Source organism: Oncorhynchus clarkii, chromosome 17, assembly GCF_045791955.1.
Source record: "Oncorhynchus clarkii lewisi isolate Uvic-CL-2024 chromosome 17, UVic_Ocla_1.0, whole genome shotgun sequence".
In the NCBI taxonomy this organism is placed as follows: Eukaryota; Metazoa; Chordata; class Actinopteri; order Salmoniformes; family Salmonidae; genus Oncorhynchus; species Oncorhynchus clarkii.
Window position 1 is genome coordinate 82,694,163 of NC_092163.1, and position 22,048 is coordinate 82,716,210.

Sequence of the window (22,048 nt, forward strand, 5' to 3'; positions counted from 1 at the left end):
ACTCTACTTTGATGTGCTCTGCTCTACCCCCCTGTGTTCTACTCTAATATCCCGTCCTTTACTCTACTCTTCTGTACTCTAAGGTACTGTATACTACTCTACAGTGCTCTACTCTACTCTACTCTACTGTGCTCTGCTTTGATGTGCTCTACTCTACTCTGCTTTACTCTACTCTACTCCACTCTACTTTGATGTGCTCTACTCCACTCCACTCTACTCAAATCCACTCCACTCTACTCTACTCTTCTCTACTCCACCCCACTCTACTCTACCCCACTCTACTCTACTCCAGCCCACTCTACTCCACTCCACTCTACTCTACTCTACTGTGCTCTGCTCTGCTTTTATGTGCTCTACTCTACTCTGCTTTGATGTGCTCTACTCTACTCTGCTTTGATGCGCTCTACTCTACTTTGATGTGCTCTACTCCACTCCACTCTACTCTACTCTACTGTGCTCTGCTCTGCTTTTATGTGCTCTACTCTACTCTGCTTTGATGTGCTCTACTCTACTCTGCTTTGATGCGCTCTACTCTACTCTACTTTGATGTGCTCTACTCCACTCCACTCTACTCTACTCTACTGTGCTCTGCTCTGCTTTGATGTGCTCTACTCTACTCTACTTTGATGTGCTCTACTCTACTCTGCTTTGATGTGCTCTACTCTACTCTACTTTGATGTGCTCTACTCTACTCTGCTTTGATGTGCTCTACTCTACTCTGCTTTGATGTGCTCTACTCTACTCTACTTTGATGTGCTCTACTCTACTCTACTCCACCCCACTCTACTCTACTTTGATGTGCTCTACTCTACTCTACTCCACCCCACTCTACTCTACTCTAATTTGATGTGCTCGACTCCACTCCACTCTACTCCACTCTACTCTACTGTGCTCTGCTCTGCTTTGATGTGCTCTACTCTACTCTGCTTTGATGTGCTCTACTCTACTCTACTTTGTTGTGCTCTACTCTACTCTGCTTTGATGTGCTCTACTCTACTCTAATTTGATGTGCTCTACTCTACTCTGCTTTGATGTGCTCTACTCTACTCTGCTTTGATGTGCTCTACTCTACTCTACTCTGCTTTGATGTGCTCTACTCTACTCTGCTTTGATGTGCTCTACTCTACTCTGCTTTGATGTGCTCTACTCTACTCTGCTTTGATGTGCTCTACTCTACTCTACTCTGCTTTGATGTGCTCTACTCTACTCTGCTTTGATGTGCTCTACTCTACTCTACTCTGCTTTGATGTGCTCTACTGTACTCTACTCTACACTACTCTACTGTGCTCTACTCTACTGTGCTCTACTCCACTGTGCTCTAGTCTACTCTACTGTGCTCTACTCCACAGTGCTCTACTCTACTCTACTCTACTCCACTGTGCTCTACTACATTAGAGACTAAATACTTTACAATTTACATTCGTTTACAAACAGTAACATGTAGTGTGTGTGTGTGTGTGTGCATCTATCAGTTACACATGTCAGTACATTCACACAACCAGTAGGTCACATGGGGGAGAGGCGCTGTGCCGTGAGGTGTTTTTTTAATTTTTATTTTTAAACCAGGTCTGAAATCTGTTCACTTGCACTTTACGAGATGGAAGGGAGGTCCAGGCCCTATACGAGATGGAAGGGAGGTCCGGGCACTATACGAGATGGAAGGGAGGTCCAGGCACTATACGAGATGGAAGGGAGGTCCGGGCACTATACGAGATGGAAGGGAGGTCCGGGCCCTATACGAGATGGAAGGGAGGTCCGGGCCCTATACGAGATGGAAGGGAGGTCCGGGCCCTATACGAGATGGAAGGGAGGTCCAGGCACTATACGAGATGGAAGGGAGGTCCGGGCCCTATACGAGATGGAAGGGAGGTCCAGGCACTATACGAGATGGAAGGGAGGTCCAGGCACTATACGAGATGGAAGGGAGGTCCAGGCACTATACGAGATGGAAGGGAGGTCCGGGCCCTATACGAGATGGAAGGGAGGTCCAGGCACTATACGAGATGGAAGGGAGGTCCGGGCCCTATACGAGATGGAAGGGAGGTCCAGGCACTATTCGAGATGGAAGGGAGGTCCGGGCCCTATACGAGATGGAAGGGAGGTCCAGGCACTATTCGAGATGGAAGGGAGGTCCAGGCACTATACGAGATGGAAGGGAGGTCCAGGCACTATACGAGATGGAAGGGAGGTCCAGGCACTATACGAGATGGACGGGAGGTCCGGGCCCTATACGAGATGGAAGGGAGGTCCAGGCACTATTCGAGATGGAAGGGAGGTCCGGGCCCTATACGAGATGGAAGGGAGGTCCAGGAACTATTCGAGATGGAAGGGAGGTCCAGGCCCTATACGAGATGGAAGGGAGGTCCAGGCACTATACGAGATGGAAGGGAGGTCCAGGCACTATACGAGATGGAAGGGAGGTCCAGGCACTATTTGAGATGGAAGGGAGGTCCAGGCCCTATATGAGATGGAAGGGAGGTCCAGGCCCTATATGAGATGGAAGGGAGGTCCAGGCCCTATATGAGATGGAAGGGAGGTCCAGGCACTATATGAGATGGAAGGTAGGTCCAGGCACTATATAAAATGGATGGGAGGTCCAGGCCCTATTCGAGATGGAAGAGAGGTCCAGGCCCTATATGAGATGGAAGGGAGGTCCAGAACCTATATGAGATGGAAGGGAGGTCCAGGCCCTATATGAGATGGAAGGGAGGTCCAGGCCCTATATGAGATGGAAGGGAGGTCCAGGCACTCATGGCTCTGTATAATACTGTTTCCTTGAATTTCTTCTGGAACAGGGGCTGTGAAAAGACCCCTGGTGGCATGTCTGGTGGGATAAGTGTGTGTGTCAGCGCTGTGTGTAAGTTGACTACTCTACTGTGCTCTACTCTACTCTACTGTGCTCTACTGTACTCTACTCTTCTCTACTGAGCTCTACTCTACTGTGCTCTACTGTGCTCTACTCTACACTACTCTACTGTGCTCTACTCTACTGTTTTCTACTCCACTGTGCTCTACTCTACTCTACTGTGCTCTACTGTACTCTACTCTTCTCTACTGAGCTCTACTCTACTGTGCTCTACTGTGCTCTACTCTACACTACTCTACTGTGCTCTACTCTACTGTGTTCTACTCTACTGTGCTCTACTGTACTCTACTCTACTGTGCTCTACTCCACTGTACTCTACTCCACTGTGCTCTACTCTACTGTGCTCTACTGTGCTCTACTCTACACTACTCTACTGTGCTCTACTCTACTGTTTTCTACTCCACTGTGCTCTACTCTACTGTGCTCTACTCCACTGTGCTCTACTCCACAGTGCTCTACTCTACTCCACTGTGCTCTACTCTACTCCACTGTGCTCTACTCTACTCTACTGTGCTCTACTCTACCGAGCTCTACTCTACTCTGCTCTCCGTTACTCTACTCTACTGTGCTCTATTTTACTCTCCTCCGTTCTACTCTACTGTGCTCTACTCTACTTTGATGTGCTCTACTCTACTGTACTGTACTGTACTGTACACTACTCTACTGTGCTCTACTCTACTGGGCTTTAATCTACTGTACTTACACTACTCTACTCTACAGTGCTCTACTCTGCAGTGCTCTGCTCTACTCTACTGTGCTCTGCTCTACTCTACTGTACTTTATCCTACTCTACCGTACGATACTCTACTTTGATGTGCTCTGCTCTACCCCCCTGTGTTCTACTCTAATATCCCGTCCTTTACTCTACTCTTCTGTACTCTAAGGTACTGTATACTACTCTACAGTGCTCTACTCTACTCTACTCTACTGTGCTCTGCTTTGATGTGCTCTACTCTACTCTGCTTTACTCTACTCTACTCCACTCTACTTTGATGTGCTCTACTCCACTCCACTCTACTCAAATCCACTCCACTCTACTCTACTCTTCTCTACTCCACCCCACTCTACTCTACCCCACTCTACTCTACTCCAGCCCACTCTACTCCACTCCACTCTACTCTACTCTACTGTGCTCTGCTCTGCTTTTATGTGCTCTACTCTACTCTGCTTTGATGTGCTCTACTCTACTCTGCTTTGATGCGCTCTACTCTACTTTGATGTGCTCTACTCCACTCCACTCTACTCTACTCTACTGTGCTCTGCTCTGCTTTTATGTGCTCTACTCTACTCTGCTTTGATGTGCTCTACTCTACTCTGCTTTGATGCGCTCTACTCTACTCTACTTTGATGTGCTCTACTCCACTCCACTCTACTCTACTCTACTGTGCTCTGCTCTGCTTTGATGTGCTCTACTCTACTCTACTTTGATGTGCTCTACTCTACTCTGCTTTGATGTGCTCTACTCTACTCTACTTTGATGTGCTCTACTCTACTCTGCTTTGATGTGCTCTACTCTACTCTGCTTTGATGTGCTCTACTCTACTCTACTTTGATGTGCTCTACTCTACTCTACTCCACCCCACTCTACTCTACTTTGATGTGCTCTACTCTACTCTACTCCACCCCACTCTACTCTACTCTAATTTGATGTGCTCGACTCCACTCCACTCTACTCCACTCTACTGTGCTCTGCTCTGCTTTGATGTGCTCTACTCTACTCTGCTTTGATGTGCTCTACTCTACTCTACTTTGTTGTGCTCTACTCTACTCTGCTTTGATGTGCTCTACTCTACTCTAATTTGATGTGCTCTACTCTACTCTGCTTTGATGTGCTCTACTCTACTCTGCTTTGATGTGCTCTACTCTACTCTACTCTGCTTTGATGTGCTCTACTCTACTCTGCTTTGATGTGCTCTACTCTACTCTGCTTTGATGTGCTCTACTCTACTCTGCTTTGATGTGCTCTACTCTACTCTACTCTGCTTTGATGTGCTCTACTCTACTCTGCTTTGATGTGCTCTACTCTACTCTACTCTGCTTTGATGTGCTCTACTGTACTCTACTCTACACTACTCTACTGTGCTCTACTCTACTGTGCTCTACTCCACTGTGCTCTAGTCTACTCTACTGTGCTCTACTCCACAGTGCTCTACTCTACTCTACTCTACTCCACTGTGCTCTACTCTACTCCACTGTGCTCTACTCTACTCTACTGTGCTCTTCTCTACCTAGCTCTACTCTACTCTGCTCTCCGGTACTCTACTCTACTGTGCTCTATTCTACTCTCCTCCGTTCTACTCTACTGTGCTCTACTCTACTTTGATGTGCTCTACTCTACTGTACTTCACTATACTGTACTTACACTACTCTACTCTATAGTGCTCTACTCTGCAGTGCTCTGCTCTACTCTACTGTGCTCTGCTCTACTCTACTGTACTTTATGCTACTCTACCGTACAATACTCTACTTTGATGTGCTCTGCTCTACCCCCCTGTGGTCTACTCTAATATCCCGTCCTTTACTCTACTCTTCTGTACTCTACTGTACTGTATACTACTCTACTCTACAGTGCTCTACTCTACTCTACTGTGCTCTGCTTTGATGTGCTCTACTCTACTCTGCTTTACTCTACTCTACTCCACTCTACTCCACTCTACTCTACTCTAATGTGCTCTACTCTACTCTACTTTGATGTGCTCTACTCCACTCCACTCTAATCCACTCCACTCTACTCTACTCTACTCTACTCTACTCCACCCCACTTAACTCTACCCCACTCTACTCTACTCTACTCCACTCCACTCTACTCTACTCTACTCTACTGTGCTCTGCTCTGCTTTTATGTGCTCTACTCTACTCTGCTTTGATGTGCTCTACTCTACTCTGCTTTGATGCGCTCTACTCTACTCTACTTTGATGTGCTCTACTCTACTCTATTCCACTCCACTCTAATCTACCTCACTCTACTCTACTCTACTTTGATGTGCTCTACTCTACTCCACCCCACTCTACTCTACTCTACTTTGATGTGCTCTACTCTACTCTGCTTTGATGTGCTCTACTCTACTCTACTCTACTTTGATGTGCTCTACTCTACTCTGCTTTGATGTGCTCTACTCTACTCTACTCTACTTTGATGTGCTCTACTCTACTCTGCTTTGATGTGCTCTACTCTACTCTACGTTGATGTGCTCTACTCTACTCTACTCTACTCTACCCCACTCTACTCTACTCTAATTTGATGTGCTCTACTCCACTCCACTCTACTCCACTCTACTCTACTGTGCTCTGCTCTGCTTTGATGTGCTGTACTCTACTCTGCTTTGATGTGCTCTACTCTACTCTACTTTGATGTGCTCTACTCTACTCTGCTTTGATGTGCTCTACTCTACTCTACTTTGATGTGCTCTACTCTACTCTACTCTGCTTTGATGTGCTCTACTCTACTCTACTTTGATGTGCTCTACTCTACTCTGCTTTGATGTGCTCTACTCTACTCTACTCTGCTTTGATGTGCTCTACTCTACTCTGCTTTGATGTGCTCTACTCTACTCTGCTTTGATGTGCTCTACTCTACTCTGCTTTGATGTGCTCTACTCTACTCTGCTTTGATGTGCTCTACTCTACTCTACTTTGATGTGCTCTACTCCACTCCACTCCGCTCTACTCCACTCCACTCCACTCCACTCTACTCCACTCTACTCTAGTACAGTGCTGTGATGGCTGACATTAATAGACCTGGAGAATGACAAGGACAAGATGTCAGCGTCTGTCCTTACTGTACATTACTTCTCTTTAACTTTTCTTTACTTGTAAACAGATTAAAGATGCATGGCTTTTTAAAAACATGATATCTAATGTTTATTTGATGAGGGGCGGCAGGTAGCCTAGTGGTTAGAGGCAGGTAGACTAGTGGTTAGAGGCAGGTAGACTAGTGGTTAGAGGCAGGTAGACTAGTGGTTAGAGGCAGGTAGACTAGTGGTTAGAGGCAGGTAGCCTAGTGGTTAGAGGCAGGTAGACTAGTGGTTAGAGGCAGGTAGACTAGTGGTTAGAGGCAGGTAGACTAGTGGTTAGAGGCAGGTAGACTAGTGGTTAGAGCGTTGGACTTGTAACCGAAAGGTTCCCGAGCTGACAAGGTAAAAATAAATCTGTCGCTAGGCCGTCATTGTAAATAAGAATTTGTTCTTAACTGACTTGCCTTGTTAAATAAAGGTTAAATAAAAAATAAAAAAAATAATTTCAGCTTTCAACTTCACAAATCAACAGCAGCAGTGATGTATCTCTGTGATTCCACACAGACCAATGACTCATTTAATTCTGCCAGTGATATGATCTCCTTATTTCATCTCAGAATATCATTGTGATATGATCTACTGCCACATTGAGATAAATAATTGATCATATATTGAGTGGTCTGATCAATGTTTCAAAGCCTATTGATTATGGAGTATATCCTATTGATTGATCTGCAGAACCTGCTTTGCCGATCTGAACAGCCAGCTTGGTCAGTTTCCCCTGGAGGACAGACTTCTCCTTCTTGGAGACGTTTGCCTTCTTCTTCTCCTTCTCCTCCATCTCTCCTCCCTCGGCGCTCTTCAGAGGCTGCATCTCCATGGCGGCCGCTCCGTCCTGCTTCTTGACTGAAACAACCAGAGGAACACAAAGACAGTGGTTATTATGGGATCAGGGCCTAGCCTTTTCGAGGCCGAAGCGAAATTAGTTTTTTATGTGGGTCAGAGTGGGGCAGAGTAGAGATAAGGGGCGGAGTAGAGATAAGGGGCGGAGATAAGGGGCAGCGAAAAGGGGCAGAGTAGAGATAAGGGGCGGAGAGGAAATGTTTCAAATTTATAACATATTTTATTTATTTCATTTTGCGATTAAAGACAGCAATACAGATGTTGCCATGACTTATGCCATGTTAATATGAGACTGACTAACAAAATCAATGGGGGCCCCCTGGAGGTCAGGGCCCCCTGGAGGTCAGGGCCCCCTGGAAGTCAAAGCCCCTGGAGGTCAGGGCCACCTGGAAGTCAGGGCCCCTGGAGGTCAGGGCCCCCTGGAAGTCAGGGCCCCTGGAGGTCAGGGCCCCCTGGAAGTCAAAGCCCCTGGAGGTCAGGGCCACCTGGAAGTCAGGGCCCCTGGAGGTCAGGGCCCCCTGGAAGTCAGGGCCCCTGGAGGTCAGGGCCCCCTGGAAGTCAAAGCCCCTGGAGGTCAGGGCCCCTGGAGGTCAGGGCCCCTGGAGGTGGCTAACATGGCTGACATGGCTAACATGGCTGACATGGCTGACATGCTAACATGGCTGACATGGTAACATGGCTGACATGGCTGAAATGGTAACATGGCTAACATGGCTGACATGGTAACATGGCTAACATGGTAACATGGCTAACATGGTAACATGGCTAACATGGTAACATGGCTGACATGGCTGACATGGTGACATGGCTGACATGGTAACATGGCTAACATGGCTGACATGGTAACATGGCTAACATGGCTGACATGGTAACATGGCTGACATGGTAACATGGCTAACATGGTAACATGGCTAACATGGTAACATGGCTAACATGGTAACATGGCTGACATGGCTGACATGGTGACATGGCTGACATGGTAACATGGCTAACATGGCTGACATGGTAACATGGCTAACATGGCTGACATGGTAACATGGCTGACATGGCTGACATGGTAACATGACTGACATGGTAACATGGCTGACATGGTAACATGGCTGACATGGTAACATGGTAACATGGCTGACATGGTAACATGGCTAACATGGTAACATGGCTAACATGGCTAACATGGCTGACATGGTAACATGGCTGACATGGTAACATGGCTGACATGGTAACATGGCTAACATGGCTGACATGGTAACATGGCTGACATGGTAACATGGCTGACATGGCTGACATGGCTAACATGGTAACATGGCTGACATGGCTAACATGGTAACATGGCTGACATGGCTGACATGGCTAACATGGCTAACATGGCTGACATGGCTAACATGGTAACATGGCTAACATGGTAACATGGCTAACATGGCTGACATGGCTGACATGGCTGACATGGTAACATGGTAACATGGCTGACATGGTAACATGGCTAACATGGTAACATGGTTGACATGGCTGACATGGCTAAAATGGCTGACATGGCTAACATGGCTAACATGGTAACATGGCTGACATGGCTAACATGGCTGACATGGCTAAAATGGCTGACATGGCTAACATGGCTAACATGGTAACATGGCTAACATGGTAACATGGCTAACATGGCTGACATGGCTGACATGGCTAACATGGCTAACATGGTAACATGGCTGACATGGCTAACATGGCTGACATGGTAACATGGCTAACATGGCTAACATGGCTGACATGGCTGACATGGCTGACATGGTAACATGGCTGACATGGCTGACATGGTAACATGGCTAACATGGCTGACATGGTAACATGGCTAACATGGCTGACATGGTAACATGGCTGACATGGCTGACATGGTAACATGGCTGACATGGTAACATGGCTGACATGGCTGACATGGTAACATGGCTGACATGGTAACATGGTAACATGGCTGACATGGTAACATGGCTAACATGGTAACATGGCTAACATGGCTAACATGGCTGACATGGTAACATGGCTGACATGGTAACATGGCTGACATGGTAACATGGCTAACATGGCTAACATGGCTGACATGGTAACATGGCTGACATGGCTGACATGGCTAACATGGTAACATGGCTGACATGGCTAACATGGTAACATGGCTGACATGGCTGACATGGCTAACATGGCTAACATGGCTGACATGGCTAACATGGTAACATGGCTAACATGGTAACATGGCTAACATGGCTGACATGGCTGACATGGTAACATGGCTGACATGGTAACATGGCTGACATGGTAACATGGCTAACATGGCTAACATGGCTGACATGGTAACATGGCTGACATGGCTGACATGGCTAACATGGTAACATGGCTGACATGGTAACATGGTAACATGGCTGACATGGCTGACATGGCTAACATGGCTAACATGGCTGACATGGCTAACATGGCTGACATGGCTAACATGGTAACATGGCTAACATGGCTGACATGGCTGACATGGCTGACATGGTAACATGGTAACATGGCTGACATGGTAACATGGCTAACATGGTAACATGGTTGACATGGCTGACATGGCTAAAATGGCTGACATGGCTAACATGGCTAACATGGTAACATGGCTGACATGGCTAACATGGCTGACATGGCTGACATGGCTAAAATGGCTGACATGGCTAACATGGCTAACATGGTAACATGGCTAACATGGTAACATGGCTAACATGGTAACATGGCTAACATGGTAACATGGCTGACATGGCTGACATGGCTAACATGGCTAACATGGTAACATGGCTGACATGGCTAACATGGCTGACATGGTAACATGGCTAACATGGCTAACATGGCTGACATGGCTAACATGGCTGACATGGCTAACATGGCTAACATGGTAACATGGCTGACATGGTAACATGGCTAATCGAGTGACTGTCAGTGACTGACATAACAATAGAGAAACCGCTGACGCAGAACCCAATGTTGAACTCACACCTTGTGTATTCTACAATTCCAACTCTCAATAGAAATATGAGTATATATGTAAACAGCATTTACAGTATATACATACACTTCATGGCCAAAAACACACAGCAATGCAATGCAGCAATGCAATCTCCATAGACAAACATTGGAAGTAGAATGGCCTTACTGAAGAGCTCAGTGATTTTAAACTTGGCAACGTCATAGGATGCCACCTTTCCATCAAGTCAGTTTTCCAACAAGCCTGTATACAACATGTCAACATTGTCTGTCCTAGATTTAGTCCTATATGATAGAATAGTCCTATTTGATAAATTTAGTCCTATATGATATATTTAGTCATATATGATAGATTTAGTCCTGTATGATAGATTAGTCCTATATAATAGATTATATGGTAGATTTCTGTACAGCACTTTGTGACATCAGTTGATGTAAGAAGGGCTTTATAAATACATTTGATTGATTGATTGATTGATTGATATCCTTCCTACGCTAGACAACTCATATATGCTAGATTAGTCCTATATGAAAGATTTAGTCCTATATGTTATATTTAGTCCTATATGATATATTTAGTCCTATATGATATATTTAATCATATATGCTAGATTAGTTCTATATGATATATTTAATCATATATGCTAGATTAGTTCTATATGATAGATTTAATCATATATGCTAGATTATGTATGTGTCTATAGGCTATTGATGTTACTATAGGTACTAGCATGATGTGACTATAAGTTATAGATTTTCGAAAGTAACAAAATAAATCTTGCTCTCTGTTCCTCAGGCTGCACAGCTGTTCTCTCATCAAGTGATCATATTTTCACCCATCAGACTATTCTCAATTTAATCTTCACTAATTTGTCAAAGTCATTTCGATTTAGTATGGCCAATTATCAAGTGGTAGGGAACAGGGGCAGGGGAATAAAGACAGTTCACATGCACTCGAATAGCGAATGGATCCCGCGGGTCTGTTTTCCCCTGATTTCTGGTGGTTAATATGAGCAGCTGAGAAGGAAATTATTTATTATTTATTATTTATTAACTTATTTCACTCCAGGCATTAACCTCTGTTTGAGGAGGTTGCTCTCGCTGCATGACAGGTGATATTCCACACAAATTCTGTATGCCATGGGCTCTCCTACCCTGTTCCTGCTACCCAGTACTCTGTATGTCATGGGCTCTCCTACCCTGTTCCTGCTACCCAGTACTCTGTATGTCATGGGCTCTCCTACCCTGTTCCTGCTACCCAGTACTCTGTATGTCATGGGCTCTCCTACCCTGTTCCTGCTACCCAGTACTCTGTATGCCATGGGCTCTCCTACGCTGTTCCTGCTACCCAGTACTCTGTATACCATGGGCTCTCCTACCCTGTTCCTGCAGATACCCAGTACTCTGTATGTCATGGGCTCTCCAACCCTGTTCCTGCAGCTACCCAGTACTCTGTATACAATGGGCTCTCCTACCCTGTTCCTGCAGATACGCAGTACTCTGTATGTCATGGTCTCTCCTACCCTGTTCCTGCTACCTAGTACTCTGTATGTCATGGGCTCTCCTACGCTGTTCCTGCTACCCAGTACTCTGTATGCCATGGGCTCTCCTACCCTGTTCCTGCAGATACCCAGTACTCTGTATACCATGGGCTCTCCTACGCTGTTCCTGCTACCCAGTACTCTGTATGCCATGGGCTCTCCTACCCTGTTCCTATAGCTACCCAATACTCTGTATGCCATGGGCCCTCCAACACTGCAGATACCCAGTACTCTCTATGCCATGGGTTCTCCTACCCTGTTCCTGCTACCCAGTACTCTATATGCCATGGGCTCTCCAACCCTGTTCCTGCAGCTACCCAGTACTCTGTATGTCATGGGCTCTCCTACCCTGTTCCTGCTACCCAGTACTCTGTATGCCATGGGCTCTCCTACCCTGTTCCTGCTACCATGGCATGGGCCATGGCATGGGCCCTCCAACACTGCAGATACCCAGTACTCTGTATGTCACGGGCTCTCCAACACTGCAGCTACCCAGTACTCTGTATACCATGGGCTCTCCTACCCTGTTCCTGCTACCCAGTACTATGTATGTCATGGGCTCTCCAACACTGCAGATACACTGTGCCTAATTTGGAAAAGTAAGTGAAATCTGTTCGGGGACATCGTTATTAAAATGTTTTCGGCAACGACACATCTTTAATTCAAAATGTTGACTGCCCGTCTGCGCTGCTTGATGAAATGAATAAAAGAGGGAGAGATGGAAACACATGAGACCTTCTGCTGAAGTTGTCCCCCAATTCATTATGAAAATATTAAATAACTATCAAAATACAAATTCTCTATCATGTTTAAGCTAACTGTAAGCTGCCCAACACAATCAATGAACCGACAGCATCCTCTAGAGCTATACGGACTCATGGATAGAAGGTTTGCAGCGTAGCAGAAGGTAACCAGTCCATCCAGTATGGATCGTAATACAGTCCACACTCAGAGGCCATTACTAGTGTTGGAACATAGGCTCGACCAATTATGTACCAAATACATTTTAAATCAGATGTATGTTTAATATGTGTAATATGCAGTAGACAATGTATTGCATAAAGGCATAATCATAATTATATGAGGGGGGGGGCTTGGACTCATAAAAGCCTATTAATATGCATCAGCTCTAAATATGCATATGGGTGTTTTTTTTAATGAATTATCATCTTAGAAAGGGCTTTCCATTTCGTTGTGTTAGGCTTTCAAACAACATCTATGTTTTACACTGTTTCAACCTGCTGTTGAACTTCTTTCTTCAAAATGACCACAACTTAGACTGGTCCTGTGGCCTAATGCTATACAGGAAATACCACACCTTAGACTGGTCCTGTGGTCTAATGCTATACAGGAAATACCACACCTTAGACTGGTCCTGTGGTCTAATGCTATACAGGAAATACCACACCTTAGACTGGTCCTGTGGTCTAATGCTATACAGGAAATACCACACCTTAGACTGGTCCTGTGGCCTAATGCTATACAGGAAATACCACACCTTAGACTGGTCCTGTGGTCTAATGCTATACAGGAAATACCACACCTTAGACTGGTCCTGTGGTCTAATGCTATACAGGAAATACCACACCTTAGACTGGTCCTGTGGTCTAATGCTATACAGGAAATACCACACCTTAGACTGGTCCTGTGGTCTAATGCTATACAGGAAATACCACACCTTAGACTGGTCCTGTGGTCTAATGCTATACAGGAAATACCACACCTTAGACTGGTCCCGTGGCCTAATGCTATACAGGAAATACCACACCTTAGACTGGTCCTGTGGTCTAATGCTATACAGGAAATACCACACCTTAGACTGGTCCTGTGGTCTAATGCTATACAGGAAATACCACACCTTAGACTGGTCCTGTGGTCTAATGCTATACAGGAAATACCACACCTTAGACTGGTCCTGTGGTCTAATGCTATATTTGTTTTTTTACGTGTTATTTCTTACATTAGTACCCCAGGTCATCTTAGGTTTCATTACATACAGTCGAGAAGAACTACTGAATATAAGATCAACATCAACTCACCATCAGTACGACCAAGAATATGTTTTTCGCGACGCGGATCCTGTGTTCTGCCTTACAAACAGGACAACGGAGTGGATCCTATGCAGCGACCCAAAAAAACGACTCCGAAAGAGAGGGAAACGAGGCGGTCTTCTGGTCAGACTCCGGAGACGGGCACAGCGCACACCACTCCCTAGCATTCTTCTTGCCAATGTCCAGTCTCTTGACAACAAGGTTGATGAAATCCGAGCAAGGGTAGCATTCCAGAGGGACATCAGAGACTGTAACGTTCTTTGCTTCACCGAAACGTGGCTTACTGGAGAGACGCAATCCGAAGCGGTGCAGCCAACAGGTTTCTCCACGCATCGCGCAGACAGGAAAAAACATCTTTCTGGTAAAAAGAGGGGCGGGGGCGTATGCCTTATGACTAACGTGACATGGTGCGATGAAAGAAACATACAGGAACTCAAATCCTTCTGTTCACCTGATTTAGAATTCCTCACAATCAAATGTAGACCGCATTATCTACCAAGAGAATTCTCTTCGATTATAATCACAGCCGTATATATCCCCCCCCAAGCAGACACATCGATGGCTCTGAACGAACTTTATTTAACTCTCTGCAAACTGGAAACAATTTATCCGGAGGCTGCATTCATTGTAGCTGGGGATTTTAACAAGGCTAATCTGAAAACAAGACTCCCCAAATTTTATCAGCATATCGATTGCGCAACCAGGGGAGGAAAGACCTTGGACCATTGTTACTCTAACTTCCGCGACGCATATAAGGCCCTGCCCCGCCCCCCTTTCGGAAAAGCTGACCACGACTCCATTTTGTTGATCCCTGCCTACAGACAGAAACTAAAACAAGAGGCTCCCACGCTGAGGTCTGTCCAACGCTGGTCCGACCAAGCTGACTCCACACTCCAAGACTGCTTCCATCACGTGGACTGGGAGATGTTTCGTATTGCGTCAGATAACAACATTGACGAATACGCTGATTCGGTGTGCGAGTTCATTAGAACGTGCGTTGAAGATGTCGTTCCCATAGCAACGATTAAAACATTCCCTAACCAGAAACCGTGGATTGATGGCAGCATTCGTGTGAAACTGAAAGCGCGAACCACTGCTTTTAATCAGGGCAAGGTGTCTGGTAACATGACCGAATACAAACAGTGCAGCTATTCCCTCCGCAAGGCTATCAAACAAGCTAAGCGCCAGTACAGAGACAAAGTAGAATCTCAATTCAACGGCTCAGACACAAGAGGCATGTGGCAGGGTCTACAGTCAATCACGGACTACAGGAAGAAACCCAGCCCAGTCACGGACCAGGATGTCTTGCTCCCAGGCAGACTAAATAACTTTTTTGCCCGCTTTGAGGACAATACAGTGCCACTGACACGGCCTGCAACGAAAACATGCGGTCTCTCCTTCACTGCAGCCGAGGTGAGTAAGACATTTAAACGTGTTAACCCTCGCAAGGCTGCAGGCCCAGATGGCATCCCCAGCCGCGCCCTCAGAGCATGCGCAGACCAGCTGGCCGGTGTGTTTACGGACATATTCAATCAATCCCTATACCAGTCTGCTGTTCCCACATGCTTCAAGAGGGCCACCATTGTTCCTGTTCCCAAGAAAGCTAAGGTAACTGAGCTAAATGACTACCGCCCCGTAGCACTCACATCCGTCATCATGAAGTGCTTTGAGAGACTAGTCAAGGACCATATCACCTCCACCCTACCTGACACCCTAGACCCACTCCAATTTGCTTACCGCCCAAATAGGTCCACAGACGATGCAATCTCAACCACACTGCACACTGCCCTAACCCATCTGGACAAGAGGAATACCTATGTGAGAATGCTGTTCATCGACTACAGCTCGGCATTCAACACCATAGTACCCTCCAAGCTCGTCATCAAGCTCGAGACCCTGGGTCTCGACCCCGCCCTGTGCAACTGGGTACTGGACTTCCTGACGGGCCGCCCCCAGGTGGTGAGGGTAGGCAACAACATCTCCTCCCCGCTGATCCTCAACACTGGGGCCCCACAAGGTTGCGTTCTGAGCCCTCTCCTGTACTCCCTGTTCACCCACGACTGCGTGGCCACGCACGCCTCCAACTCAATCATCAAGTTTGCGGACGACACAACAGTGGTAGGCTTGATTACCAACAACGATGAGACGGCCTACAGGGAGGAGGTGAGGGCCCTCGGAGTGTGGTGTCAGGAAAACAACCTCACACTCAACGTCAACAAAACTAAGGAGATGATTGTGGACTTCAGGAAACAGCAGAGGGAACACCCCCCTATCCACATCGATGGAACAGTAGTGGAGAGGGTAGCAAGTTTTAAGTTCCTCGGCATACACATCACAGACAAACTGAATTGGTCCACTCACACAGACAGCATCGTGAAGAAGGCGCAGCAGCGCCTCTTCAACCTCAGGAGGCTGAAGAAATTCGGCTTGTCACCAAAAGCACTCACAAACTTCTACAGATGCACAATCGAGAGCATCCTGGCGGGCTGTATCACCGCCTGGTATGGCAACTGCACCGCCCTCAACCGTAAGGCTCTCCAGAGGGTAGTGAGGTCTGCACAACGCATCACCGGGGGCAAACTACCTGCCCTCCAGGACACCTACACCACCCGATGTCACAGGAAGGCCATAAAGATCATCAAGGACATCAACCACCCGAGCCACTGCCTGTTCACCCCGCTATCATCCAGAAGGCGAGGTCAGTACAGGTGCATCAAAGCTGGGACCGAGAGACTGAAAAACAGCTTCTATCTCAAGGCCATCAGACTGTTAAACAGCCACCACTAACACTGAGTGGCTGCTGCCAACACACTGACACTGACTCAACTCCAGCCACTTTAATAATGGGAATTGATGGGAAATGATGTAAATATATCACTAGCCACTTTAAACAGTGCTACCTTATATAAATGTTACTTACCCTACATTATTCATCTCATACGCATACGTATATACTGTACTCTATATCATCGACGGTATCCTTATGTAATACATGTATCACTAGCCACTTTATACTATACTATGCCACTTTGTTTACATACTCATCTCATTTGTACATACTGTACCCGATACCATCTACTGTATCTTGCCTATGCTGCTCTGTACCATCACTCATTCATATATCCTTATGTACATATTCTTTATCCCCTTACACTGTGTACAAGACAGTAGTTTTGGAATTGTTAGTTAGATTACTTGTTATTACTGCATTGTCGGAACTAGAAGCACAAGCATTTCGCTACACTCGCATTAACATCTGCTAACCATGTGTATGTGACAAATAAAATTTGATTTGATTTGATTTGATTTGATTTGATTTATACAGGATATACCACACCTTAGACTGGTCCTGTGGTCTAATGCTATACAGGAAATACCACACCTTAGACTGGTCCTGTGGTCTAATGCTATACAGGAAATACCACACCTTAGACTGGTCCTGTGGTCTAATGCTATACAGGAAATACCACACCTTAGACTGGTCCTGTGGTCTAATGCTATACAGGAAATACCACACCTTAGACTGGTCCTGTGGTCTAATGCTATACAGGAAATACCACACCTTAGACTGGTCCCGTGGCCTAATGCTATACAGGAAATACCACACCTTAGACTGGTCCTGTGGTCTAATGCTATACAGGAAATACCACACCTTAGACTGGTCCTGTGGTCTAATGCTATACAGGAAATACCACACCTTAGACTGGTCCTGTGGTCTAATGCTATACAGGAAATACCACACCTTAGACTGGTCCTGTGGTCTAATGCTATATTTGTTTTTTTACGTGTTATTTCTTACATTAGTACCCCAGGTCATCTTAGGTTTCATTACATACAGTCGAGAAGAACTACTGAATATAAGATCAGCATCAACTCACCATCAGTACGACCAAGAATATGTTTTTCGCGACGCGGATCCTGTGTTCTGCCTTACAAACAGGACAACGGAGTGGATCCTATGCAGCGACCCAAAAAAACGACTCCGAAAGAGAGGGAAACGAGGCGGTCTTCTGGTCAGACTCCGGAGACGGGCACAGCGCGCACCACTCCCTAGCATTCTTCTTGCCAATGTCCAGTCTCTTGACAACAAGGTTGATGAAATCCGAGCAAGGGTAGCATTCCAGAGGGACATCAGAGACTGTAACGTTCTTTGCTTCACGGAAACGTGGCTTACTGGAGAGACGCAATCCGAAGCGGTGCAGCCAACAGGTTTCTCCACGCATCGCGCAGACAGGAAAAAACATCTTTCTGGTAAAAAGAGGGGCGGGGGCGTATGCCTTATGACTAACGTGACATGGTGCGATGAAAGAAACATACAGGAACTCAAATCCTTCTGTTCACCTGATTTAGAATTCCTCACAATCAAATGTAGACCGCATTATCTACCAAGAGAATTCTCTTCGATTATAATCACAGCCGTATATATCCCCCCCCAAGCAGACACATCGATGGCTCTGAACGAACTTTATTTAACTCTCTGCAAACTGGAAACAATTTATCCGGAGGCTGCATTCATTGTAGCTGGGGATTTTAACAAGGCTAATCTGAAAACAAGACTCCCCAAATGTTATCAGCATATCGATTGCGCAACCAGGGGAGGAAAGACCTTGGACCATTGTTACTCTAACTTCCGCGACGCATATAAGGCCCTGCCCCGCCCCCCTTTCGGAAAAGCTGACCACGACTCCATTTTGTTGATCCCTGCCTACAGACAGAAACTAAAACAAGAGGCTCCCACGCTGAGGTCTGTCCAACGCTGGTCCGACCAAGCTGACTCCACACTCCAAGACTGCTTCCATCACGTGGACTGGGAGATGTTTCGTATTGCGTCAGATAACAACATTGACGAATACGCTGATTCGGTGTGCGAGTTCATTAGAACGTGCGTTGAAGATGTCGTTCCCATAGCAACGATTAAAACATTCCCTAACCAGAAACCGTGGATTGATGGCAGCATTCGTGTGAAACTGAAAGCGCGAACCACTGCTTTTAATCAGGGCAAGGTGTCTGGTAACATGACCGAATACAAACAGTGCAGCTATTCCCTCCGCAAGGCTATCAAACAAGCTAAGCGCCAGTACAGAGACAAAGTAGAATCTCAATTCAACGGCTCAGACACAAGAGGCATGTGGCAGGGTCTACAGTCAATCACGGACTACAGGAAGAAACCCAGCCCAGTCACGGACCAGGATGTCTTGCTCCCAGGCAGACTAAATAACTTTTTTGCCCGCTTTGAGGACAATACAGTGCCACTGACACGGCCTGCAACGAAAACATGCGGTCTCTCCTTCACTGCAGCCGAGGTGAGTAAGACATTTAAACGTGTTAACCCTCGCAAGGCTGCAGGCCCAGATGGCATCCCCAGCCGCGCCCTCAGAGCATGCGCAGACCAGCTGGCCGGTGTGTTTACGGACATATTCAATCAATCCCTATACCAGTCTGCTGTTCCCACATGCTTCAAGAGGGCCACCATTGTTCCTGTTCCCAAGAAAGCTAAGGTAACTGAGCTAAATGACTACCGCCCCGTAGCACTCACATCCGTCATCATGAAGTGCTTTGAGAGACTAGTCAAGGACCATATCACCTCCACCCTACCTGACACCCTAGACCCACTCCAATTTGCTTACCGCCCAAATAGGTCCACAGACGATGCAATCTCAACCACACTGCACACTGCCCTAACCCATCTGGACAAGAGGAATACCTATGTGAGAATGCTGTTCATCGACTACAGCTCGGCATTCAACACCATAGTACCCTCCAAGCTCGTCATCAAGCTCGAGACCCTGGGTCTCGACCCCGCCCTGTGCAACTGGGTACTGGACTTCCTGACGGGCCGCCCCCAGGTGGTGAGGGTAGGCAACAACATCTCCTCCCCGCTGATCCTCAACACTGGGGCCCCACAAGGTTGCGTTCTGAGCCCTCTCCTGTACTCCCTGTTCACCCACGACTGCGTGGCCACGCACGCCTCCAACTCAATCATCAAGTTTGCGGACGACACAACAGTGGTAGGCTTGATTACCAACAACGATGAGACGGCCTACAGGGAGGAGGTGAGGGCCCTCGGAGTGTGGTGTCAGGAAAACAACCTCACACTCAACGTCAACAAAACTAAGGAGATGATTGTGGACTTCAGGAAACAGCAGAGGGAACACCCCCCTATCCACATCGATGGAACAGTAGTGGAGAGGGTAGCAAGTTTTAAGTTCCTCGGCATACACATCACAGACAAACTGAATTGGTCCACTCACACAGACAGCATCGTGAAGAAGGCGCAGCAGCGCCTCTTCAACCTCAGGAGGCTGAAGAAATTCGGCTTGTCACCAAAAGCACTCACAAACTTCTACAGATGCACAATCGAGAGCATCCTGGCGGGCTGTATCACCGCCTGGTATGGCAACTGCACCGCCCTCAACCGTAAGGCTCTCCAGAGGGTAGTGAGGTCTGCACAACGCATCACCGGGGGCAAACTACCTGCCCTCCAGGACACCTACACCACCCGATGTCACAGGAAGGCCATAAAGATCATCAAGGACATCAACCACCCGAGCCACTGCCTGTTCACCCCGCTATCATCCAGAAGGCGAGGTCAGTACAGGTGCATCAAAGCTGGGACCGAGAGACTGAAAAACAGCTTCTATCTCAAGGCCATCAGACTGTTAAACAGCCACCACTAACACTGAGTGGCTGCTGCCAACACACTGACACTGACTCAACTCCAGCCACTTTAATAATGGGAATTGATGGGAAATGATGTAAATATATCACTAGCCACTTTAAACAGTGCTACCTTATATAAATGTTACTTACCCTACATTATTCATCTCATACGCATACGTATATACTGTACTCTATATCATCGACGGTATCCTTATGTAATACATGTATCACTAGCCACTTTATACTATACTATGCCACTTTGTTTACATACTCATCTCATTTGTACATACTGTACCCGATACCATCTACTGTATCTTGCCTATGCTGCTCTGTACCATCACTCATTCATATATCCTTATGTACATATTCTTTATCCCCTTACACTGTGTACAAGACAGTAGTTTTGGAATTGTTAGTTAGATTACTTGTTATTACTGCATTGTCGGAACTAGAAGCACAAGCATTTCGCTACACTCGCATTAACATCTGCTAACCATGTGTATGTGACAAATAAAATTTGATTTGATTTGATTTGATTTGATTTGATTTATACAGGATATACCACACCTTAGACTGGTCCTGTGGTCTAATGCTATACAGGAAATACCACACCTTAGACTGGTCCTGTGGTCTAATGCTATACAGGAAATACCACACCTTAGACTGGTCCTGTGGTCTAATGCTATACAGGAAATACCACACCTTAGACTGGTCCTGTGGTCTAATGCTATACAGGAAATACCACACCTTAGACTGGTCCTGTGGTCTAATGCTATACAGGAAATACCACACCTTAGACTGGTCCTGTGGTCTAATGCTATACAGGAAATACCACACCTTAGACTGGTCCTGTGGTCTAATGCTATACAGGAAATACCACACCTTAGACTGGTCCTGTGGTCTAATGCTATACAGGAAATACCACACCTTAGACTGGTCCTGTGGTCTAATGCTATACAGGAAATACCACACCTTAGACTGGTCCTGTGGTCTAATGCTATACAGGAAATACCACACCTTAGACTGGTCCTGTGGCCTAATGCTATACAGGAAATACCACACCTTAGACTGGTCCTGTGGTCTAATGCTATACAGGAAATACCACACCTTAGACTGGTCCTGTGGTCTAATGCTATACAGGAAATACCACACCTTAGACTGGTCCTGTGGTCTAATGCTATACAGGAAATACCACACCTTAGACTGGTCCTGTGGTCTAATGCTATACAGGAAATACCACACCTTAGACTGGTCCTGTGGTCTAATGCTATACAGGAAATACCACACCTTAGACTGGTCCTG

General features: G+C 46.4%; 1 protein-coding gene across 2 annotated transcripts in view; it reads right to left on the bottom strand.

Moving 5' to 3' along the window:
• LOC139371465 (plasma membrane calcium-transporting ATPase 2-like) overlaps positions 1–22,048 on the bottom strand; it is a 186,607-nt gene that overhangs the window by 73,401 nt on the left and 91,158 nt on the right. For both annotated transcript variants that reach the window (XM_071111899.1, XM_071111901.1), the window contains one exon: positions 7,342–7,506. In XM_071111899.1, the coding sequence (XP_070968000.1) occupies positions 7,342–7,506 (165 nt within the window). The remainder of the gene's footprint in view (positions 1–7,341; positions 7,507–22,048) is intronic.